This window comes from Branchiostoma lanceolatum, chromosome 2 (genome assembly GCF_035083965.1).
Source record: "Branchiostoma lanceolatum isolate klBraLanc5 chromosome 2, klBraLanc5.hap2, whole genome shotgun sequence".
Lineage (NCBI taxonomy): Eukaryota > Metazoa > Chordata > Leptocardii > Amphioxiformes > Branchiostomatidae > Branchiostoma > Branchiostoma lanceolatum.
The window spans coordinates 36934895-36961486 of record NC_089723.1 but is presented as its reverse complement, the minus strand read 5'-3'; the positions used below and the strand labels follow the sequence as shown (position 1 = coordinate 36961486).

Below are 26592 nucleotides of genomic sequence, written 5' to 3'. Positions count from 1 at the left end.
TAAGGGGGGAGTTTGTTTGAAGGTGGCACTTTGTCATGCAAATTCCTGGAGGGATGAGAGAGTGAGAGTGATTGACAAAAGCGAGAGTGATAAGTGGCCGTTCAGTACCGGGGATTACTGTCTAATATATACTGTGGAAGTCCAGCTGGCGAGACAAAAGTGTTGGGATCTCGCCTGAGGGAACGCGGCGTAACAAAACTCCCTGTGTTGATCTGTGTTGTGTGGTCGCCCGTAAGCTTCCGTCTTAACCGTCGACGCTAGCAGCCTTTCCCGGGTCCCTGCTTCAAAAGCTAGTCTCTATATGACTAATTAAAATAATTAACTACGCTGGCTGAAGGGAAGATAATTTTGCCAGGGGGAGTTTGGCCACCACAGGTTTCTCAGACTATTTTGGACATTCCCCCCCCCCTCGTTTTGCCGAATTCTACGATCCATACCCCCGTAGAAGGGCCTGTTGGAGACCACGTCCTCAACTTCCACGCTTGCGCTAGCAGCCTTTCCCGAATCCCCAGTTCAAACGCCCAGACTATTTAACTAGGCTATTTAACTAGCCAGGGGGGTCCCACCATAGGGTTTCTCTGACTCGGGGGCAATTTTCCCACGAATTGTACGATCCATACCCCCCGTAGAAGGGCCTGTTGGAGGCTAAGCTCACGTCCTTAGCTTCGACGCGAGCAGCCAGCCTTTCCCGGCCGGTCCCCGGTTCAAAAGCAACAAGTTTGGTATTTGGGCCAGCTGACAAATGTTAACGCGCGCTCGGGCTTGGCCGGGATTCAACTCTGCGCCTTCAAGATCGCCGACGACTGGCTGCGGCTGAGAGTAACCCGGTCGTCTGAATTTTCTTCTCAGAGGCAGGAGAATTTGACAGGAGGCAGTCAGACATCCACCCTTGGTGAAGAACCTACGAGGAGAAAAAAAGGATGATTGTGGATTACTCCGCAAGTTTACCGTAGGTGACTTGGAGACTTGTCGTGGGCAGAACAGATGCTATGCTCGCGAGTGACAGGATTCTACCTGGTCGGTCACCAGACGCGGTTTGTGTACCCGGGCAGTTGGTGAGACGACGGCAAGCCTTTCTGGGAGCGTGCATCAGACTATGATGAGACGAGTATGTAGACGTCACGGGCTCGGACTAGTCTGCAAGGCGCTGAAGGCGCTCCTCACCGCCGCTGCTTTGCTCATGGTGTACACTTACGCTTGGGACAGGAAAAGCGCCGCGCCGCACCACCATGCGCGTCGGGTCAAATTCGCCGCTCTGCCCGTGGACGAGAGGTTCATCAAGGAGGGGATGGACCCCGAGCCGACACGCGGGCTGGACTTGCGGGTACGTGCGGCCATGCAACTCGTCTCTCCCGCCAGCCGCGACTTCCGAAACGAGCCAGCGGTCAACGGGAGCGCGCGGTTGGCATTCGCGTCCCCGCAAGCACCCCGGCCGAAAGCAAAGTTCGGCGTCAGAGCCAACTTGAGGGTTGAACCACGGGGAAACAATACGCGTCTAGGCCGGGGGCGTTCGGCCTCGTCGCTATTTGGAGCGGATTCGCCGAGGGCGCGTGCACCGAGACGCTGGAATGCGCGAAACAACAGCCACAGGAACGGCAACGCTGCCAAAAATGATCATAGTAGGAATATCGGCAAGGGTTTCCGACACAAGGTTGGAGCACAGCAAGCAACGCCTGACGCCGAGGCGCCCGGAGAACTGGGTCAAGGGGTGGTCCTGAGAAATCTGTCTCTGGAAGATCGCAAGAAGTTGGAGGAAGGTTACAAGAAGTACGCCTTCAACGAGTTCGCGAGCAGCAAGATAGCTCTGAGCAGGACCATCCCAGATGGAAGGCATTGGCTGTGAGTATTAACACAATTGGGTCATGCTTTTGTTTTCATTCTAGGTAGGATTGTTGGGTCTTCTTTCTTACCGAGAAGCCCTGGTTTCCCCATGAGGACAGTGTACGCTGCTACTGGGCAAATACAAATAAATGGTGACCTACTTATAGAAAGGGTCGAGGCGTGAGAAGATAGCAAGGGTCAATGTTTTCGCAGTGTCAACTCACAAGGCAGTTCGTACATACGCGTAAAAGAAATACATGTATCAATCGACCAACCAACCAACCGATCAATCAATCAATCAATCAATCAATCAATCAGCCAACCAACCAACCAACCAACCAACCAACCAATTGTTGTATACGTACGGCTGATGCAGTCAAAATCTTAAAATGTCCATTCATTTATTCATTTTTATTTATTTTACCAGGGTGAAATCACACTCAGGCCTGCAGCCTGTTTTTCAGGTGTCCCTGGACACATACAATACTCATAAACTAAGACTTACACACATTACAGGTAAAAAGAGTAATTTAGGTCAACTAACAATAGAAATATCCTACTACAATTGGTAACAATATAGCATGTAACTATTCTAGTTCAAATACTAACACTAAATTCTATCTTATTTGGGTTTGCCTTCTTTTTTCGAGATTAATATTGTATCTGAAGACGGATACAAGCTTATCGCCATGGCCAGTATTGACAGGAATATCTTGTCGATAGTGAAAAAAAACTGTTATTGACCGGAACATCCAGCGTCTTGCAGCGACTATACTGCCAATAGTTGATTGTACGCCTGTCCCGATAGGGAAATAATGGACCAGTGACATGTGTGTCCGCCGTTCGGGAATCGTTGTCTTACCTACCGCGCACCGTCTATTCTGGCCAATTTCTACTATTTTCAGCAACCTATGGCGTCTGGTAGAGTCTACTGTCAGTAGTTTATTGTAAGCCTGTCCTGATAGGGTAATAATAGACCAGTGACATGTGTGTGTAACAATGTCACTGGTCTTTATCAGACTCAACCCAAGGTTGCAAACTGTGCTCTGTGGCTGGCAAACTTCTCTGGTATATCATTCAGTCTACTTGGCCAATGTCTACTATTTCCTGCAACCTATGATGTCTGGATGATACTACTGTCAATAGTTTATTGTACGCCTGTCCCGATAGGGTACGTAATGATAGACCAGTGACATGTGTGTCCGCCGTTCGGGAATCGTTCTCTTGCCTGCCGCTCACCGTCTATTCTGGCCAATTTCTACTATTTCCAGCAACCTATGACGTCTTGTAGAGACTAGTGCCAATAGTTTATTGTACGCCTGTCCCGATAGGGTAATAATAGACCAGTGACATGTGTGTCCACCGTTCGGAAATCGTTGTCTTGCGTGCCGCACACCGTGAGTCCAAGTGGCGACAAGTGTCTTTAGCAATATACCAGACCGGTTTGTTTTATCAGGACTGCTCGCACGTACAATGTTACGGCATAGCTCGGCTGTATTTGGAAGCTGCGTTGATATCACTGTAAAAGCATCTGGCGGCGAAAGGGAAATATTTGCACAAAGAATTTTGATGATGCTTGAACCGTGACCGTGTCTCAGTCAGAGCCGCACGCACGTCTTACTGTGTTTCACGGCGAGGCCGACTGTCGTCTGACCTGATCTTTAGGACCATTTAGCGAGTCTTACTATATTTCATGAGGGTCTGCATGTCTATTACTAGTATTCGTGAGGCGTATTGACTAAATTATTACCGTTAGTCTTCCCAGGGCCCTTCTAATTCTACGTTTTAATTCGTTATATTCGAGATATTGAGCGGGCATACTGTATAGTGATGAATGCGCGTCATGCAATTTACCGTTAAGCGCCCCCGGGTCCCCCATACAGACCCTCTTTAATGACAAGGCTGCCTGTCGTCTAACCCTGTCTAAGCACACCAGGGTCCCCCCATGCAGACCCTCTTTCATGACAAGGCTGGCTGTAGTCTGACCCTATCCAAGCACACCAGGGTCCCCCCATGCGGACCCTCTTTTCTGACAAGGCTGGCTGTCGTCTGACCCCGTCCAAGCACATCAGGGTCCCCCCATGCATACCCTCTTTAATGACATAGCTGCCTGTAGTCTGACCCCGTCTAAGCACCTCTTACAGAACTACGTGTACACGCTGATCTTTAGACGTTTAAACCAAATGTGATCCCAGCGGAATGAAAACACAGGGATAGAGTTTAAAAGTGCAGCCAGACTTATGTGCATGGTTTTCACGAGATGATGAAAGGTTAACTACGCAAATATTCTATTAATCTATATATATGTATATCAAATATAAGACCTCTATGATTTGATATAACGTTATGTATACATATAACTTTATCGCACAACAATTGTACAAGGTACAAAGTATGGCTGGTACATAACTACAGTTCTATATATATCTAAGGGCTAATCTACCTAATACAAGAGCGTGCTTATAAGATCTCTATGATTTGAAAAAATGAATATTAGGTCTCTGTCAAATACGTTCCTGTAGATATACATCTCAGCATAAATGCCGTGAATGAAATTGTCATCGTTAAATTTTGTAATTGTCCATGATTTGTCCAAGTCGGTGAAATTCATAATGTCCTGTATTTCTGTTGCTAATGTGTATGTATATCTAGGCATGTATATACTAACCTTGATTGTAGATTAGATATAAACATATGACAACCTGGTCTACATGGACAGACAGACACAGGCGACCTAGTGTCCACTGAATGCTGAGACAGTTCGTATGATACATGAATTGACGGTGTGATCTTCGACTCCCTTTCTTCAGTCCTAATCCAAAAGAAAAATCGTAACCGTGACTGATCATGATTATTGAAATCGCCCATGGCTCTTTTTCCACCAGAGGCTGCGACCGCAAAGATTTGACAGGTCGCTCAACCAATTTCATAGATGAAGAACGATTTTTTTTCGTTTTGTGTGTTTTACTGTCTTTTAAATCACACTTTTACATCGTGCATCATATTCTCTTCAAGGGTCAGACACAGCCCATTTTGGTCGCTGCACGGTCTCCCAGTGATCGCCGTCTATTGGAAATGGGTCCTCAATGCCAGCCCGTGCCTTTGTAACTGTATCTCTGTACATAAAACGGAGAATCCTGAGGATTTTGTCGCTCGTAAATAAGTCAAAATGTGACCTAATGTCGCGGCTGTGTCTACTGCGCGGGTAAAGGAACATCGAGTGTAATAGGAAACATATCATCGCAGGCCAAAGGTGATTGGGGCACTAGGTGCTATTCTTTAACATTCTCCCTGCTGCCAGTTTAGCTCCCTGTCACCCTGCGTATATACAAGTCCACATGAGTTGCATATTAACATGTTTTTAAGTTAAGTTTGCAGCCGAAGAAGTCATTTCTTTGGTTCGATACCTAGGCTGCACAACACTGATCAACACTGGGTCAAAGAAGAAAACAATTTCTTGCCCGACAACTTTACTTACACCCCAAAATGTTAACGCGCAACTCATACACACTTGTATGCAAAAGTATGATAGGGCCCAAACCAATAGAGAATGGGGTGCCAAACGGCTACTTCAGAGTGCTAAAGGTTAAGGGCCAGTTCAAACTGTGTATTTTGTCCGTATGAGTTGTGTATTGGGATTTTTTGGGTTCAGGTAAAGTTTGCGGGAAAGGAGTTGTTTTTGACCTTGACCCACCGTTATGCAGCCTGGTTATCGAACCGAAAAAAATGACTTCTCCGGCCGCAAACGTTACCTAAACGAAAATAATGTCAATACAGAACTCATCTGGACTTAAATATAAGCACAAGTGTGAACGGGCCCTAAAGCAATCAATTGAAGAGCTTCTTTGGTAACCTGACCCAGGGACAGGAATATATTTGTATCTTTACTACAAGTTAAGTATTTCTGCCTGTTCTGTTGATATATATATATATTCTTGGAATGTTAAGTTTACTCACCGTATGTGTGTACTAAACAATGTGAGAGAGTGTCGGGGTCAGCGTATATAACGTCAAAGTGGTTGGAGTTGCTTACTGTAAATTCATTTTTTTTCGCGGTACTTAATTTTGCAGTAGAAAAGGAAATGAGGATTTCGCGGAGGAAACGATTTTGTAGTACAGCAGTAAAATACGTTGGAGACACATATTGGCGGTGTCACGAATTCGTCGTGGGAATGTCACCAAGAAATAAAACCACCGCGAACATTTAAAGATGTACAGTACTATGCATGTTACGGACGTCGGGGGGGTAATGGTCTTAGCAGACCGATAGCTGATCATGTGTACAAACTTTGTGTCAGGGGAGAGAAGTCAAATCCACCGGGCCCACAGCACAGCACGCCAGCACATCTTGTGGCAGGGCATTCACATCAGCCTGTAAGTCAGACCTACTTCCAAGACCTTCACAGGCCAGCTCCTTGGTTCTATGGCCAACATTCCCCAAAGTAAATTCTTGCCACAACCCCCTTGCCTGATTTAAACCCCGAGGAACATACAAGTAAATGATCATTAACTTGTAATGGACTTCAAGGCAGTAGTTAATAACTTATGGTGCGTCTTTGATGCACGTTATAAGATATCCATTCGTGATTTTAATAAGATTCTAGTATTCCGTCGGGACCATCCCTAATGGGGGCCAATTCCTTCCCTCTTTTGACTGGAACGGGCCCAAAAATGTCTCTCTTGGGCCTGACGGCGAAAGCCTTCACGCGCGCACTTGGTGAAACGTCGCGAAAACGTGCCTCTTAAGTTTTTCTAACGGGCAGACGGGCTGAAATGTCCGCCTGTGTGCCAAGAGGGCCGCTAACGACAACCACACTTCCCCTAGCGGACATTCAGCGTCGATGACATGATTTACATTCCGACACCGCCTCAGCGCTCCGACAGTTTTTGTTGGGTGTGTGTCCCGGGTACTCCCACCACACATGTGGGACCACAGGATGTAGGTTACAGGTAATCTGCAAGCAGATGTTGGGTGTGTGTCCCGGGTACTCCCACCACACATGTGGGACCACAGGATGTAGGTTACAGGTAATCTGCAAGCAGATGTTGGGTGTGTGTCCCGGGTACTCCCACCACACATGTGGGACCACAGGATGTAGGTTACAGGTAATCTGCAAGCAGATGTTGGTTGTGTGTCCCGGGTACTCCCACCACACATGTGGAACCGCAGGATGTAGGTTACAGGTAGTACCCAAGCAGATGTTGGTTGTGTGTCCCGGGTACTCCCACCACACATGTGGAACCGTAGGATGTAGGTTACAGGTAGTACCCAAGCAGATGTTGGTTGTGTGTCCCGGGTACTCCCTCCACACATGTGGGACCACAGGAAGTAGGGTACAGGTAATCCCCAAGCAGATGTTGGGGGAAACTCAACGATTTAACTCGAAAAATCTTTAGTTTAAACTAACGTTTAGGGAGGTCTGTATGCCCTTTTGAGAGCGTAATGAACCGTTTTGATTCCACGTAATTCGTCGCTGGACCGTTGAACTTGAAATTCAACGAATAGCGTAATCGGTACATTTTACATAGACGGTAGAGGTGGTAGTCCTGCCAGTAAAAAAAAAAAACAGTCAGAGAACCACTAGGATGTAACCTCCAAGCAGATGTAAAAAAGAAATATCGCAACGTTTGATATACTTGTGAAAACTCAAACTCAAGTTTGAGAAACGTTACAATTTTGACTTTCTACATCTGTTTGGATATCCCCTCCCGCTTCCAATGATCGATATCTGGTGACGTTGTATATGATATAAAGATGTTTATCTGGTAACGTTACATATGATATGCGCATGTATATCTGGCAACGTTTTTTATGACATACACATGTAGATCTGGTAACGTTATATATGATATACACATGTATATCTGGTAACGTTATATATGATATACAAATATATATCTGGTAACGTTATGTATGATATACACATGACGTACATCTGGTAACGTTATATATATGATATACACATGTATAACTGGTAACGTTATATATATGATATACACATGTATATCTGGTAACGTTATATATGATATACATATGTATATCTGGTTACGTTATATATGATATATACATGTATATCTGGTAACGTTATATATGATATGCACATGTATATCTGGTAACGTTATATGTGATATACACATGTATATCTGGTAACGTTATATAATATAATATACAGATGTATATCTGGTAACGTTTACCGGTTGAAGCGCTAAGTTGAAGTTCAGGTTCAAAAGGCCATCGGTGCTGTGAAATTAAGAGATATATTCGCTCTGATGCGAGGTGTCAAGTCGCCCCCCTTCAGACGCGGGCGATATTTTCTCTCGGCGAACTGTGAATGGGGATCAGCGGATGATGTCAGGCTTAAACCGGAAACATGTGCTCACTGTCAAACACGGTAACATCGCGCCAGTAAGGAGGGTCTGCATGCGCTTTTCCGTGCAGCGTTAATCGTTGCCAAGACAGAGATATTCAATATGACATTATCATGCTCTGTTCATATATCTACCTTATAGCCAAACTCATATAAAACTCTATTAAAAAACGAGACAATGTTAAATATTGATTAGTTATTAGAAAAAATAATGATACTCAAAAATAGCCCAACTTGAATCATGTAAAACCTAAGATAGTCATTTTGTTGTAGTGAATAGTTTTATTCCGTACTTATGTTTTGTTCTATGTTAACTGTTGTTGCCATACTTTGTACCTGCTACAATAGTCGCGCAATAAAGTTCTTCTATATTCTTGACGAAGCCTACTCTTAACGTTACCAACATACTGTTCTAGAGCATTAGTATACTAGCCTGAGTACCAACCTCCGTAGTGACCGCTGGCTCAAAAGAATTCGCTTGCTAACCGTGGTTAGCAAGCGAATTCTTTTGAGCCAGCGGTCACTATGGAGGTTGGTACTCAGCCTATTAGTATACACGCTATTAGATAGATTGCCTCTACTGCTATTCATATATTAGATTAGTTCTTTAGACTTGTTAGATATTTTTCTTAAGCAAGTTTAAACTGTAATTTCCAACACAAAAATTGGACTTACCCAAATTTTCGACCGTACGACATCGGTCTTTTTCAAGGAATGATCCACCGCTGGGATGACGTCACGTTGTTAGATATTAGATATAGTTCAATTGTCGTGCATCTACAAGTTGCCATACATTGCACCTTTGCAATTGTCGCGAAATAACGTTCTTCTTCTTTGTCGGGACGCTCTAATTCAATGTTAGGCGCTGTCAGTAAATTATTTGTGATGTAAATTATCGGTCGCCTTAATTCCACGTAAGTCCAGGTTATTAGTTATCTGAATTCATCGTAAAGCATTATGTTACTTCGTATCGCGAAATCAACTTTCACAACGGGGCGGTGTTCTCAGCCTTGTTTTGCTCCTCATGAGCACAACGAAATAATCCAGTGCCAATGAACCCATTCCCAAAACCTCGCTAGAACAAGTAAATCTACCTTAATATTTACCGGTAAGCGTTGCCAGTACCACCCCCCCATACAGACCCTCAATAAGAAGCCAAGCGAAGGTCAAGTTATTTGCAGCGCATCGCGAGTGTGTGCCTGTTGGAAGCTGTGGCTGGGTTCAATTTCCCTGAACGTGAACGTGATCGGTGTAAAGTACCAGGTATATCCGACGACCGTGGATTGTTGAACTCCACGGCCGTGCAATTCATCAATGGGGTGATGAACTCCACGGCCGTGGAATTCATCGATATAGTGATGAACTCCACGGCCATTCCGCGACGATATAGTGATGAACTCAACGGCAATGCCGTCACTAATAGCGACGATTCGCCGTGGAATTCATCGATTTAGTGATGAACTCCACGGCCGTTCCGCGACGATATAGTGATGAACTCAACGGCAATGCCGTCACTAATAGCGGCGATTCGCCGTGGAATTCATCGATTTAGTGATGAACTCCACGGCCATTCCGCGACGATATAGTGATGAACTCAACGTCAATGTCGTCACTAAAAGCGGCGATTCGCCGTGGAATTCATCGATTTAGTGATGAACTCCACGGCCATTCCGCGACGATATAGTGATGAACTCAACGGCAATGTCGTCACTAAAAGCGGCGATTCGCCGTGGAATTCATCGATTTAGTGATGAACTCCACGGCCATTCCGCGACGATAAAGTGATGAACTCAACGGCAATGTCGTCACTAATAGCGACGATTCGCCGTGGAATTCATCGATATAGTGATGAACTCCACGGCCATTCCGCGACGATTTAGAGATGAACTCAACGGCGATGCCGTCACTAATAGCAGATACCGCTAACCACCGTGGTTCAAAAACCGGTGTTTCATACACCGGTTTCATTTGCATATGAAACCGCCGTGTCGTATTAAATCGGCGGCGGTGCGACGGGCGATTCAGTAATTTTCGCCATCGTACGCATAGCCAAAACATCGGGAAATTTAACTACGTGGTTTTAGGATTTGTGGATTTAATGAGCCATTATAGTTAGGAAAAAATGGCAATATATCATAAGTACATTCAAACCTACCACCCAAAACGCAAGGTCTCACGGGATAGCTTGTGTCTAACATCGTCGTCATGTTTCTTTTGTTTGTTATGCCTATAGTACAGTACGGTACAGGCATGGGCCCACTATAGTTCTGTCGTTATAAGAGAAATCTACAAAGATAAAGTATCATTTGATAAGTAGACATGACAGGTTTCTATATTTCGACATAGAATATTTATTGCCCTGGCGACAGGAAAAAGACCGCCGCTATCTTTGTTACCATAAATACGCCATGCCTTATAATAACAGTGGTATAATTTGTTATCGCCAAGGCCATATATATATCATCTTATGCCAAAATATAGCACCTTGTGATATTTACTCATCAAATCATACTGTTTTTCGACACATTTCACCATCCTGTGTGTTCAAATGACTCAGATGGCGTAAGATATAACAAGGATGGCGGCGGGTGAGGTCGACCAGGATTGCCAAGGCAGGAAACGATTTTCTGTCTCAAAGATTCTTGTCGCCAGGACAATAGATACATTATTCTATGTCGAAATATAGCAGCCTGTGATGTTTACTCATAAAATTATACTGTATTTTGGTAGATTTCATCCACCTTCATGTGTATTTCGGTGGTGTAGTTTGGTAAATACACGGACTCCTCATACAAAGACAAACACAATTTCGCCTGTAAAGTTTGGCAGATAAACTTTTTTCCTTATCTGAAACTTATATTCACAAACCGGCATCTTTATGTAGGTTATAGTCGGCATCTTTATGTAGGTTATAGTCGGCATCTTTATGTAGGTTATAGCCGGCATCTTTATGTAGGTTATAGTCGGCATCTTTATGTAGGTTATAGCCGGCATCTTTATGTAGGTTATAGTCGACATCTTTATGTAGGTTATAGCCGGCATCTTTATGTAGGTTATAGTCGGCTAAGTCAGTCCAAGGAGGTTAAATAGAGACGGTTTTGAATATTTTGTAACAATAGAGAAACATGGCGCCGATGTTTAGCACAAGCTATCCCGTGAGACCTTGCGTTTAGGGTGGTTGGTTTGTCTGTACTTCGTATTGCGACTTTTTCCAACTTGTCAGAGCTCGAGCCATCGACCAACAAGGATATTGTACAAGCCTTGGTACTAATAGCGACGATTCGCCGTGGAATTCATCGATATAGTGATGAACTCCACGGCCATTCCGCGACGATATAGTGATGAACTCAACGGCAATGTCGTCACTAATAGCGGCGATTCGCCGTGGAATTCATCGATATAGTGATGAACTCCACGGCCATTCCGCGACGATATAGTGATGAACTCAACGGCAATGTCGTCACTAATAGCGGCGATTCGCCGTGGAATTCATCGATATAGTGATGAACTCCACGGCCATTCCGCGACGATATAGTGATGAACTCAACGGCAATGTCGTCACTAATAGCGGCGATTCGCCGTGGAATTCATCGATTTAGTGATGAACTCCACGGCCATTCCGCGACAAAGTGATGAACTCAACGGCAATGCCGTCACTAATAGCGACGATTCGCCGTGGAATTCATCGATTTAGTGATGAACTCCACGGCCATTCCGCGACGATGAAGTGATGAACTAAACGGCAATGCCGTCACTAATAGCGGCGATTCGCCGTGGAATTCATCGATTTTGTAATGACCTCCACGGCCATTCCGAGACGATAAAGTGATGAACTCAACGGCAATGCCGTCACTAATAGCGACGATTCGCCGTGGAATTCATCGATTTTGTGATGAACTCCACGACCATTCCGCGAAGATATAGTGATGAACTCAACGGCGATGCCGTCACTAATAGCGACGATTCGTCGTGGAATTCATCGATTTAGTGATGAACTCCACGGCCATTCCGCGACGATATAGTGATGAACTCAACGGCCATTCCGTGACGATATAGTGATGAACTCAACGACAATTATGCCGTCACTTATAGCGGCGATTCGCCGTGGAATTCATCGATTTAGTGATGAACTCCACGGCCATTCCGAGACGATTTAGTGATTTCCGTATAAGATTCTGGAAAACCCAAACTATTTCCCACTCCTGCACACCATTATAATTGAATCAGCTAATATGACATAATTCGGATAGATAAAGTTGAAAAAAATGTTTAGATATTAAGCCGTGTTCGTTGTGATTTCATAGACATAGCGATGGTTTTGCATGCCTCATTCGATACCAAGCTTTTCGATATAGCGATAGTTTTGTGTGCGTCATTCTATGTCAAACTTCTTTCATATCTTTGTTTTGATACCAAATGCGGAATTTGTATAGTTTTGTAATCTAGATGCAGCGACGCTAGAAGATCATACAAGTTCTTTTTGTTCATCATCACATGTGTTCTTTGTGTTTTGTGGATAAGTCAAGTCAAGGTTTATTGCACAACAATTGCAACAGGTACATGACCGTAACATTTTTCAACACCCTATTATGTCGCTACTTTCGAAATGTCGATAACAAGTTAATGTATTCGATATGTCTGAACATGTGACAAATTTGTTGATATTCTCTTCTCGAAGAGTGCTCGAGACTGGGGATGGTTTGTCTGTATTTTTTTACTCGAGCAGATAATACATCACATACATGTATGTAGTTGTGAATAGAATTGTGTGTATAATGCGACTTTGAAGATGCTGTGTGTAGTTGTTTTCCGTAACCCACTGTAAGGACACATCTTATACGACAGCGCGACTGCCACCGACAACTTGATAATCGGGAAATCGGAGCTGGCGCACAGAAACTTTGACTGTGATGATGCTTAAGAATACCTTTTCTTCACATTCATTCATGTGCTAGAGCAATTACCGAGCAATACAAGTTGACCGTTCAGCTGCGTTGCCCACAACTTGTAAACATAGGTAGTCAGTCGCAAGCTAAATGAAAATATAATCGGCATTCCGCTCGGAATATTTTAAAACTGGGTTCAAATTCAATTTAATGGGCAAACATGTAGAACTATAAAAATAAACATGTTAAGGTATTATTCACTATTTTCCGCGAAAAGTGTCAACACATTTAGCGAACATTTGGCATCTTTAAGTCTTTAATCTTATAATCGGCCATGATTTGAAACAAAAGAAAACATGGCGCCGGTGTTAGACACAAGCTATCCCGTGAGACCTTGCGTTTGGGGTGGTAGTTTTGAATGTACTTATGATGTATTGCCATGTTTGATTTTTCCAAACTATCATGGCACAAAAAAGACAAATTCTTCCACACAACACACAGCGATCACCACAAGGGACGCTCAAACACACCTTGGTACCAAGGCTTGTACAATATCCTTGTTGGTCGATGGCTCGAGCTCTGACAAGTTGGAAAAAGTCGCAATACGAAGTACAGACAAACCAACCACCCTAAACGCAAGGTCTCAGGGGATAGCTTGTGCTAAACATCGGCGCCATGTTTCTCTATTGTTACAAAATATTCAAAACCGTCTCTATTTAACCTCCTTGGACTGACTTAGCCGACTATAACCTACATAAAGATGCCGGCTATAACCTACATAAAGATGCCGACTATAACCTACATAAAGATGCCGGCTATAACCTACATAAAGATGCCGACTATAACCAATACATAAAGATGCCGGCTATAACCTACATAAAGATGCCGACTATAACCTACATAAAGATGCCGACTATAACCTACATAAAGATGCCGGTTTGTGAATATAAGTTTCAGATAAGGAAAAAAGTTTATCTGCCAAACTTTACAGGCGAAATTGTGTTTGTCTTTGTATGAGGAGTCCGTGTATTTACCGAACTACACCACCGAAATACACATGAAGGTGGATGAAATCTACCAAAATACAGTATAATTTTATGAGTAAACATCACAGGCTGCTATATTTCGACATAGAATAATGTATCTATTGTCCTGGCGACAAGAATCTTTGAGACAGAAAATCGTTTCCTGCCTTGGCAATCCTGGTCGACCTCACCCGCCGCCATCCTTGTTATATCTTACGCCATCTGAGTCATTTGAACACACAGGATGGTGAAATGTGTCGAAAAACAGTATGATTTGATGAGTAAATATCACAAGGTGCTATATTTTGGCATAAGATGATATATATATGGCCTTGGCGATAACAAATTATACCACTGTTATTATAAGGCATGGCGTATTTATGGTAACAAAGATAGCGGCGGTCTTTTTCCTGTCGCCAGGGCAATAAATATTCTATGTCGAAATATAGAAACCTGTCATGTCTACTTATCAAATGATACTTTATCTTTGTAGATTTCTCTTATAACGACAGAACTATAGTGGGCCCATGCCTGTACCGTACTGTACTATAGACATAACAAACAAAAGAAACATGACGACGATGTTAGACACAAGCTATCCCGTGAGACCTTGCGTTTTGGGTGGTAGGTTTGAATGTACTTATGATATATTGCCATTTTTTCCTAACTATAATGGCTCATTAAATCCACAAATCCTAAAACCACGTAGTTAAATTTCCCGATGTTTTGGCTATGCGTACGATGGCGAAAATTACTGAATCGCCCGTCGCACCGCCGCCGATTTAATACGACACGGCGGTTTCATATGCAAATGAAACCGTTGTATGAAACACCGGTTTTTGAACCACGGTGGTTAGCGGTATCTGCTATTAGTGACGGCATCGCCGTTGAGTTCATCTCTAAATCGTCGCGGAATGGCCGTGGAGTTCATCACTAGATCGATGAATTCCACGGCGAATCGCCGCTATAAGTGACGGCATAATTGTCGTTGAGTTCATCACTTCATCGTCGCGGAATGGCCGTGGAGTTTATCACTGAATCGATGAATTCCACGGCGAATCGCCGCAATAAGTGACGGCATCGCCGTTGAGTTCATCACTTTATCGTCTCGGAATGGCCGTGGAGTTCATCACCAAATCGATGAATTCCACGGCGAATCGCCGCTATTAGTGACGGCATCGCCGTTGAGTTCATCACTATATCGTCGCGGAATGGCCGTGGAGTTCATCACTAAATCGATGAATTCCACGGCGAATCGTCGCTATTAGTGACGGCATTGCCGTTGAGTTCATCACTATATCGTCGCGGAATGGCCGTGGAGTTCATCACTAAATCGATGAATTCCACGGCGAATCGTCGCTATTAGTGACGGCATTGCCGTTGAGTTCATCACTATATCGTCGCGGAATGGCCGTGGAGTTCATCACTATATCGATGAATTCCACGGCCGTGGAGTTCATCACCCCATTGATGAATTGCACGGCCGTGGAGTTCAACAATCCACGGTCTTCGGATATAGCTCAAAGTACGCGGTAATCCCGTTCGTGCCGTTATGCTGTCAATTCAATTACTTTCGCGGCGACTCCATTTCGCGATAGGGGAGGAACTGAGGGGGTGTTCGCGGTGTCTTTTAAGTTCGCGGTTGTAACAATGTCATGTTGTTCAGACTTACAGCAGAAATACATCGCAAACGCGTGGTCGCTTTGAAATGATTTCGTTTGAAAATGTAACCGCGGAAATACAACCATCGCGGACACTTCAAGATATACAGTACTTTTTCCCCATCTGTAACGCTTTAATATAACGTTACAGGTGAGAAGAAAAATGCTGAAACTTTACCTTGGCGTGTTCCCAAAATACGCTTTGAATTAATAACACTCTGTTTCGGATTATGACGTCGTAAACTTTCAACTTAGCAGCTGGTAGTGGCAAGGGCTTATGAGGACGTCGTAGTTTTCCTTGGCAATGTTAAACTACAATTAATATTTGTGATTACTGTATCTCCCTGAAGCGCACCCCAGGCGCAAAACAGCTGCTGAGTCACACAGGGGTTCACTTTGGCTGATGTCAATGTAGCCTGGATGCCAGACTTTTCAAGGGTCCTCAAAGGCCAGCTCCTCGGCTACAGGGCAACATTTTATCACAGCGACTAAATCTTATCACAGCCACTAAATTCTATCACAGCTACTCTAACTCAGGGGGCTGCGGTCAAATTTGCTCGGGTCATGTTGGCTGTGGAGCCGAGGAGCAAGCCTGTGTAGGCCCTGAAACAGCCTGCTCAGAGGCTAACTCATTGGGCTGTGGTAAAATTTCCTTCGAGGCATGTGAACCCTGGAGTTGAGATGAGGGGCTGGCATTTTTGGGCCCTGTGAACAGTCCAGTATCCAGGCTACGCAGGTGCAGATTCTGTGACCCATGTGTGTTCAGGCTTTTCATCATCATCTGGTCGTGAAGGTCTCACGGATGTTCATGCAAAGAATATGTGTAACAGACCGGTCGGTGTGATATAACCAGCTGCTGCCGCGCCGCGTGCCTGCGATGCCGGAGTGTTACGCCGAACGGCGGTTGTACCGGCTATATAGATTCAGATACATGACCCTCCTCCTCCAGCCCTCGCAGGCTTTTAGCCGCACATATTTCTAGACCATGCGTTAATGAAAACAATAACTTACTCCCCGGAAAATGTGTCCAACATTGCGATGTGTTTTCATAGCTGATCGAGAGAAAAGTCCCGGCCTTGCCATGCCGTGGGCCTCTGTGGATAAATGGTTAGATATACAATTTGACTTTGTCGTCGACCTGGAAAGAAAAGGTTAGGTCGAATCATTCATCAACTGTAAAGAAACAGAGGTTTTCCTGACAGTAGCTCTCTAACTATAATCTCCAAGCAGATGGATCGGCTCATTCTCGGTATTTTACGCCGAGGGTTTCTGCAACATTTAGTAACAGTTACTCTTTTCTAGTACATATAACTATTGTCCTTTGGCGTGACACAACAGCTTCGCAGGCACACGGCGCGGTAGCAGCTGGTTACCAAAATATCAGACTGAACCAACTGTAACACTTAACTTTTGCACATAAAGTTGCAAGAGGTGTAGATATAGCTACCTAGTGAGGATGTCCATACTGTAACTTCAACTTCAACTTTAAGTGCACTCCCAGATGACCCCGCGAGGGGCAAAGTAGGTGGTGGGGTGGTAACGAATTCCACTCTATCATGGCTCTAGGGAAATACGATGTTTTGACGTTTGGCATTTATTTTTTGTTGTTCCTCTGTTTCATGTGAATGAATAAACAAACCAAAACAAGCAAAAATATTTCGCTACTCTTATGTCTAAAGTGAGGGAATCTACTTTCTATTTATTTAACTTAATACAGAATTTCTATCATTAACAGGTGCAAAAGCAAGGAGTATGACGTCACTCGTCTCCCTGCCGTCAGCGTCATCATCTGTTTCCATAACGAGGCTTGGTCCACCCTGATGCGGACCGTCCACAGCGTCCTGAGCACGACCCCGTCCGAGCTGCTCACGGAAGTCATCATGGTGGACGACGACAGTCAGTATGGTACGTGCGGATAGGATTACGGGGTCCCCTGATTTGTCCCGTTGACGTTGTGCCCTTGGGAAAGGCATTTGGCACGACTTTCCTCGCTTCACTCAGGTGGAAATGAGTACATAGCTTTGGTTAGGGACGTCCCTCGGATAGGATGTTAAATGGAGGTCAGGTGTTTGAGGAGAGCCACACCTCGAGCACGCTAAAGAACCCGCCACACTTCTCGAAAAGAGTAGGGGCCTTCCCGGTATGAGTGGACCAAGCCTTAGAGTCTGGTTCTGCGTTGACATTCTAAAAAGGTGATAGTCACCTGTTATGTCAATCCTTCCACAAATGTGGTAAATCTGAATAGATGAATGAACACGACCCCAACAGAGCTACTCACGGAAGTCATCATGGTCGACGACGACAGTCAATATGGTAGGTGTGGATAGGGTTACAGTCCTTGTCACACGTTCATGACCTTCCCATGACTTTGATCCCGACCTTTCATCAACCATGGCCAGATCCTATTGATGGAGGTCCTTGGTTGGAATCCGGGGTCCCCTGACTTGTCCCGTTGGCGTTGTGCCCTCGGGAAAGGCGCTTCACACGACTTTCCTCACTTCACTCAGGTGGAAATGAGTACCTAGCTTCGGTTAGGGACGTCCCTCGGATAGGACGTTCAATCCTATTTTCCCGTGTTTGAGGAGAGCCACACCTCGGGCACGTTAAAGAACCCACCACACTTGTCGAAAAATAGTAGGGGTCTTTCCCGGTGTGAGTGGATCATGCCTTACAGTCTGGTCTAGGTTGACATCTTGAAAAGGTGATAGTTACCTGTTATGTCAATCCCAAAAATGAACGCGACCCCGTCCGAGCTGCTCACGGAAGTCATCATGGTGGACGACGACAGTCAGTATGGTAGGTGCGGATAGGGTTACAGTCCTTGTCACACGTTCATGACCTTCCCATGACTTTGATCCCGACCTTTCATCAACCATGGCCAGATCCTATTGATGGAGGTCCTTGGTTGGAATCCGGGGTCCCCTGACTTGTCCCGTTGACGTTGTGCCCTTGGCAGAGGCACTTTACACAACTTTCCTCGCTTCACTCAGGCGGAAATGAGTACATAGCTTTGGTTAGGGACGTCCCTCGGATAGGATGTTAAATGGAGGTCCCGTGTTAGAGGAGAGCCACACCTCGAGCACGCTAAAGAACCCGCCACACTTCTCGAAAAGAGTAGGGGTCCTTCCCGGTGTGAGTGGACCAAGCCTTAGAGTCTGGTTCTGCGTTGACATTTTAAAAAGGTGATAGTCACCTGTTATGTCAATCCTTCCACAAATGTGGTAAATCTGAATAGATGAATGAACACGACCCCAACAGAGCTACTCACGGAAATCATCATGGTGGACGACGACAGTCAATATGGTAGGTGCGGATAGGATTACAGTCCTTGTCACACATTCATGACCTTCCCACGACCCAACCTGTCTCCAGTCAAGGTCGGCGCTGAGTAGCCTGGAATCCATCCTTGTCTAGTCTTAAGTTCGCTCCAATGATCAATATGGTAGGGTGGCATTACGGTCCCTGTCACACTGATTCATGACCTTCCCACGACTTTGATCCCCACCTCTCCCCAACCTCCCACGACTCAACCATCTGCCTGGAATCCATCCTATTCTAGTCTATCTAAGTTCCAATGATCGCATCCAATACGTTCGCTCCTGTGATCACAAGTCAATATGGTAGGCTGGCATTACGGCCCATGTCACATATTCATGACCTTCCCACGACTTTTATCCCGACCTCTCCTCAACCAAGGTCGACACTGGGTTCTGGGGTCTTTGGGGCATCATGACTGATGAGCGGTCCACTATCTTCTTCCACCTAGCCTTATGCTCAGCTGCTGACATAGCTTCCGCCAGGGTCATTCCGGTCCACGCCTTTAAAGGCAACCCAAGCAATATTAGGGCCCGAAAATCGTATCTTGAAAGTCAATTTATTTAGCTTATCTTATTTCTATACATGATTAGTTCAGACAACACTATCACAATGTATAGCGACGTCCATAATGCAGTAATATGACCTCCTGCTAAACACATGTACAAAGAAGCGAGAAGAAGTTGACTCTACTGGATTAGCTTAGCTTGTCACTTTCGTCTACCATGTATGTTTACACAATGTACTGTATATATTTCACAGTATATGTCACTTACATGTTAGTTAGGTTTATGTTAAACGACCTGTATCTAGCCCCTCGGGGCACGAACATACAATAAAGGTCTTCATTCATTCATTCATTCATTCATTCTGATGTGAGAACTCACTACAAATCGTCGCCGGGGTTTTTGTAGGCTCGCGAAACTAAGGGTGATCGTTGTACGGCTCGTTTTTGAGCGGTTTTAGAATGCTCAAAGTATGAAGTTATCACACAAATGTGCTAGACAGTGTTATCAAATGTCACTTTAAGCATTTTTTTCATTTCCATTTTTTTGTCCCTTATATTACTTTGGTTGCCTTAATGTTGTCTTCCCGCCTTTTTCTTCTGCAGATCACCTAAAAGATCACCTGACCGATTACGTCGCGGGGCTGCGGAAAGTGAAGCTGATCCGGACCCACCAGCGGGAGGGGTTGATCCGGGCGCGGCTGCTGGGGGCGTCACACGCCCGGGCTGACGTCCTGGTCTTCTTAGACTCTCACTGCGAGTGCAATATAGGTAGGTAGGATCATTCTCTTGGGGCTTTAAGGCCCCCTCTCACTGGTCCCGTGGCACGCTGAGCGCCTCACACGCCCGGGCGGACGTGCTGGTCTTCTTAGACTCTCACTGCGAGTGCAATAAAGGTAGGACCATCCTCTCACCGCGTAAAGCCCCCCTCTCACTGAACCCGCGGCACGCTGGCGGCGTCGCTGCGTCCTAAACTGGATTTGTATTACCCTTGACTGTTTATGGGAATATCATTCAAAACGTACAAGTATGGCCCAAAAGACAACAAAATACACAAAGCTTTAAAAGATTCGGTTTTTGTCGATGAAATTCGTTGAGTGCTTTGTCAATTCGATCGGCCGCAGCGACGCCGCCAGCGTGCTGCGGGTCCAGTGAGAGGGGGGCTTAAGTTACTGCGTACGGTCGTTCTAGGACATTCTGCTTGGTGGCGCTGTTCTACCTCGTCCACCACAAAACTATGTATGTACGTAGTGAGTGCAGTTATTTAAATTTACAAGGTAATCGATGATCTTCACCGCTTCTGTTTATGAGATTCTATCCTGATCATTCTCGCTGCGAGATTCCGTCCTTCTAGCTCCGTTAGCGCTGACCAGCCGTCATCCAATCAGATACTCCCCTTCTGTAGATGAAGGGAAATTTACCGGCCAATCACGTCGCCTGTTGGCCATAGGTGGCGACGTGATTGGCTACATGTAAGCAGATACCTGTTGTTAAGGTTAAAGTTACCAGCCAATCACGTTGCGTTTTGACCGTAGGCGGCAACGTGATTGGCTGGTGACGGCTGGCCAGCGCGAACGCAGCGAAAAGGACGGATCGCAGGCCGGTACGCCAGAGTCGTTCCTTGATATAGATGCTTTGTAGTTGCGGGAAATAGTTCTCAAGAAAGTACATTTAGGAATCATTTAGTAGTCCTATATTCTTGAAACACAAACGAAAGGATATTGGAGTTTTCTTTTTACACAACCAGTCACTTCTTACCTGCTGACGTTTCAGTGTCTGTCAGACACCTTCTTCAGAGCTTCTGACTGGAGTACTGCTTCTCGCCGCTATAAATAGCCGGGTGGGAGAAGCAGTACTCCAGTCAGAAGCTCTGAAGAAGGTGTCTGCCAGACACCTAAACGTCAGCAGGTAAGAAGAGACTGGTTGTGTGAAAAGAAAACTGCAATATCCTTTCGTATGTTCAACCTGATGAAATTATTTTCGGAAGACAAACGAAAGGATTTTAACGTCGACTATTTTTTTGCAGGATGGCTGGAGCCTCTCTTGGATCGCATCGTGCAAAACCGGAGTCACGTGGTCACACCTGTCATCGACGTCATAGATTTCAAAACATTTGAATATCGCCATCTTGCAATCATACAGGTGCGTTTTCAATAATCGTCCGTCCGGTTGCTAAACCGCAAAGTGATGTGTTTTTTTAGACTGTGTGTGTGTGTGTGTGTGTGTGTGTGTGTGTATGTGTGTGGAGACATACTCTAAATTGGTTTCTGCTCTGGCCAGACCTAGCTTCGTGTTAATCTTTTTACATCTTCGTTTAAACGTATTTGTTGAAATACTAGAAAAATCGTTCTTTCTTGCTCATTTGCGCTCTTTGGTTTACCAATTAGAGGTGCATGTACAATGGACCTGTATAAACTGTACATGGCGTCTGTCTTCTTTGTTACGAAAGTGGAATAGTAGCTCATCTGTTCATTGAGTTTAACTTGTTCGAGATCACTTTCATTTTCTCTACTAACCAGAGAGGAGGTTTCGACTGGAGACTCATCTTCCGGTGGGAGAAAATTCCCGCCAGTTACGAGAAGAGGAGAGGGCTGTCCGTCGACCCGATACTGTAAGTAAATGCGAAACACATATTACTGTTTTCCACTCTACTGTTCATTTGTTCAGAGGCAGCTTTAGTTTTCAATTTATTTTTCAACCAAATTTTTCAACCGTTGATAGTATACAATTATTAGACTAGACAAGAGCACTAAATGATGCAAAGAACAGGCGTAAACACCGAGAATGAGCCTGATCCTTACATCTGCTTGGAGATAACATTACGCCACCGCCAGACGCGGCAGTCAAAACGTTTTCACTGTGTGACCTCATGAGGTGAATCTAAGCAAATAAGGAATGAAATATTAGCAGGAACGTTCATCTGAGTTGGTATCATACATTTATTTTCAGTTTACAGTTTAAAAAGCTATTGTAAAGTGGGTCATGCAGCCCCCTGGGGGCATTCCTCCCAGAAACCCCACACAGGCAATTTTTTTTATGATACAGCTTAAAAACTGTAAACTGAATTTTCGACTGATTCACTTAGTCTTTCAGAGTCAATCGCTCTGGACACGTGTTTACCTGTTTCAGTCACGTGTGACGTCAGCAATGGGTCAGAGTGAACCAACCTTCTCTTAACCGGGACGGGGGGCGTTATCGACTTCCAGCAACCTTTGACCCATTGCTAACGTCACACGTGAATAAAACACGTGTCTAGAGCGATTGAAAGCTTATCAAGACTGAGTGAAAAATTCCGCTGAGTACATTTTTTTAGTTGGAGAACAGATGAATACATTTGAAAATTCTGAAATTGTAACATTTCGTTTGTCGTCCTTTCGTCCCTGTTTTCCGCAGATCCCCCACCATGGCGGGCGGTCTGTTCGCTATCGACAAGCAGTACTTCCACCACCTGGGTCTGTACGACACGGGCATGGAGATATGGGGAGGGGAGAACCTGGAACTGTCCTTCAGGGTAACACTTCTCTCTACCACACCCTCTCTCTGTTTCTCTCTCTGTTTCTCTCTCTGTTTCTCTCTCTGTTTCTCTCTGTTTCTCTCTCTGTTTCTCCCTGTTTCTCTCTCTGTTTCTCTCTGTTTCTTTCTCTGTTTCTCTCTGTTTCTCTCTCTGTTTCTCTCTCTGTTTCTCTCTGTTTCTCTCTGTTTCTCTCTCTGTTTCTCTCTCTGTTTCTCTCTCTGTTTCTCTCTCTGTTTCTCTCTGTTTCTCTCTGTTTCTCTCTGTTTCTCTCTCTGTTTCTCTCTCTGTTTCTCTCTCTGTTTCTCTCTCTGTTTCTCTCTCTCAACAAGGTGACTACCATGGTGTTTCCACTCAGATCTGGCAGTGTGGCGGTACCTTGGAGATCATGCCGTGTTCACGCGTGGGTCACGTGTTCCGGCAGCGCTTCCCTTACCAGACCAGCACAGAGATCACGACCCGGAACCTGATGAGGGTGGCGGAAGTTTGGATGGACCAATACAAGGCGTACTTCTACCAAATCAGACATATCAAAAAGGTGCGACAACTCGAATTTTTTTCTCGATAAGTTGGTTCATGGTTTGAAGTGCGCGTGCGCAGTGTGATGCATCGTGGGTAATATGTAAAAGCTGAGACATTAAAAAAACACCTCTAGACATGGTAGAAATGCGGAAGTTTGGATGGACCAATACAAGGCGTACTTCTGCCGAATCAGACATATCAAAAAGGTGCGACAACTCGAATAAGTCGGTTAACCGTTTGAGGTGCGCATGCGCTGTGTGATGCATTGTGGGTAATATCTCAAAGCTGAGACATAAACAAAAGACGTCTGGACATGGTACAAATATTGAAGTTTGGATGGACCAATACAAGGCGTACTTCTACCAAATCAGACATATCAAAAAGGTGCGACAACTCGATTTTTTTTCAATAAGTTGGTTCATGGTTTGAAGTGCGCGTGCGCAGTGTGATGCATCGTGGGTAATCTGTAAAAGCTGAGACATAAACAAAACACGTCTAGACATGGTAGAAATGCGGAAGTTTGGATGGACCAATACAAGGTGTACTTCTACCAAATCAGACATTTCAAAAAGGTGCGCCAATTTGGGCTTTTCCTCACTGCACCCAAGTGTAAAGATGAGTACCTGATTTAGGTAGGGGAGGTGAAAGGCGGTGGAAAGAGAGACAGAGAGATGTGCTTCTCCGTCCAATACCATGCCCTAGTCACAGTGGATAACAAGCCACTCTCCCAACTAAAACGGCTTCAAACATCGAAAGGAAATTGGACCACTTTTACCTTTACCTTGACACCAATGTGAAAGAGAGACAGCAGCCTCAGAACTCCTCTGATTTCATATGTCCAAACTGTGGACGAGACTGCCACGCCAGGATTGGACTTCAGAGCCACATGAGAAGCTGCCGAATCCAGAGTGCTAGCATCATCTGAAAAGATGGAAGGATGCCTACTAATGTGAAAAAGACAGTTCATGGTTTGAAGTGCGCATGTGCTGTGTGATGCATTGTGGATAATATGTCAAAGTTGCAGGCCCCTGAGACAAAAAAAAACGTGTAGGGTCATGTATCAAGCAGGGCCTAGACAAGAACTGTTTACTACAAGATGGAGGCCTTCACGTTTGACCCGGCGCATGCGCATTTGAAACCATGAACCAACTTATTGAAACAAGAGCTTTTAAAAAAAGCTGGCGTTTCGGCTACGTTTATGAGTGTGAATTGTCTTTTCCCTTTACTTGAAGTAAAATCTGCCAGAGGAAGTCACTCAAGGGCTGTTCAGTCTATAAGAAAAATTGTCATTTTGGGAAATGAGTACTGTTTTAATAGAGAAAGGCAGATTGGGGAAAGCAATTTTGAAGTTACGTCACTTAACTTAAGTGCTTTTGAAAAAGCTGGTCTTGGCCTACAACTTGTACTTATTTGTAAAATGTATAATAGGCTCATTATAAAAGCTATCAATGTAATTATGTACATGGCACGCAATAAAACATAAAATTTGAAAAAGCACCATTGAATCATCAGCACTATGGTAATTAAGTGAAATAGAAGTTCATAACAGCTAAGGTTCTATCTAAAATGACTACCAAATGTCAAACAAATCAACAGCTACCTCATCCGTATTATTCTGGTTTCCGCATTTACAACATTTCTTCCTTATTTTCCTGGGTAATTTTGCTAAAATTCATGAAAATTCCCATAGTTTTGTGCCGAGGGGCGCCACTTTCCACGTCCGTGTTGTCTGAATGAAGTCGATACTGAACAATGGAGCATTTGCTACTGTAACAAAGAATCGCTGTTTTGCAAACAACATCAAGAGCCTCTGTTTACATCGGGGATAGAAGTTTAGTGGCGAGTGTTTTGCAAGAATCATCTTACCGCGCATAGGAGCCGCTGCACGGTATTTTCCATTACAATGAACAGAAAAATTCGAATGCCGGGTTTGGAATCTATGAAGTCCTGTTCATAAGACAAAGGCCTTGTATATATTAAATGAATATTTAAAAATAACAAATATAAAATATTTCTTTATTTATTAATGAAAAAAAATGATATTCATAAATATGATATTGATAGATTAATATAATATCAATATATATTTTTGATATTCAATATCTAAGAAGAAAAAAAAAAACATGCACGGACACGAACCCGGATCTTCTGGGTCCGAAGTGCTTCACGTTGCCAGATCGGCCAAGCTGCGGTACGTTACTCGTCATTCTGGACGTAATGCTATAACCTCACTATATGGTATCATTTATGCCGATTTTTGGTCGTTTTCTTGACGAAATCATTTTTTTTCTTCTGCAATCTTGTGGAATAGATGTAATATGGTCATTTTTCAGGATATCAAAGTCCGAAACCACAATGCAATGATATTTCCGAACAGTTGTAGCAGTTACATGCGGTCGCCCTCCTGTGTCACATGCAAATCTAGCCTGCCTGCCTTTTCGTGCTCTCTTGCCATATAAGGCAACGGCTATACAAGAATTTGGGAACGTATTGCCATATAAGGTCTTATTGTGTGCGACACAGTGTTGAACCAAGCTTCCCTGGTTCCTGCCTGCAAGGTAAAAGCCAGGACAATGCGTTCCGGCGCGCATGCGCCGAAACGCAAAAAAATAATGTACAGCATGATACAGTGGGATTTTACTGAGTACGCAAAGATTCTTCCAATCTAACTTTTTCTAAAACTGTTGAAAAGGACACATTATTGTAGGATACGTTAACGGTATTCATGTTGCCATGGCAACGTCCTTGACCTCATCCGTGTTGTTCTCTTGCAGAAGTCCTTTGGTGACGTCACGGAGCGGCAGGAGTTGAGAAAGCGGTTGAAGTGCCGCGACTTCCACTGGTATCTCAACACCATCTACCCGGAACTGAAGTTTCCCAGAGGACTAGGCGTCTTACAACATTGACAGAGCCTAATATATGCTTCCCGATCTTACTCTCCAAGCAGATGTAGAGAGGCAAAATCGTAACGTTTCTCA

General features: G+C 44.5%; 1 protein-coding gene across 1 annotated transcript; it reads left to right on the top strand.

Annotated features, from left to right (window-relative positions):
* Positions 1–650: 650 nt before the first annotated feature.
* Positions 651–26592, top strand: LOC136428922 (putative polypeptide N-acetylgalactosaminyltransferase 9). Its single transcript, XM_066418755.1, has 8 exons — positions 651–1839; positions 17497–17666; positions 20188–20352; positions 21608–21723; positions 22101–22192; positions 22975–23092; positions 23451–23630; positions 26389–26592. The coding sequence occupies exons 1-8, from the start codon at positions 1097–1099 to the stop codon at positions 26518–26520; spliced, it is 1716 nt and encodes a 571-aa protein (XP_066274852.1). The 5' UTR covers positions 651–1096; the 3' UTR covers positions 26521–26592.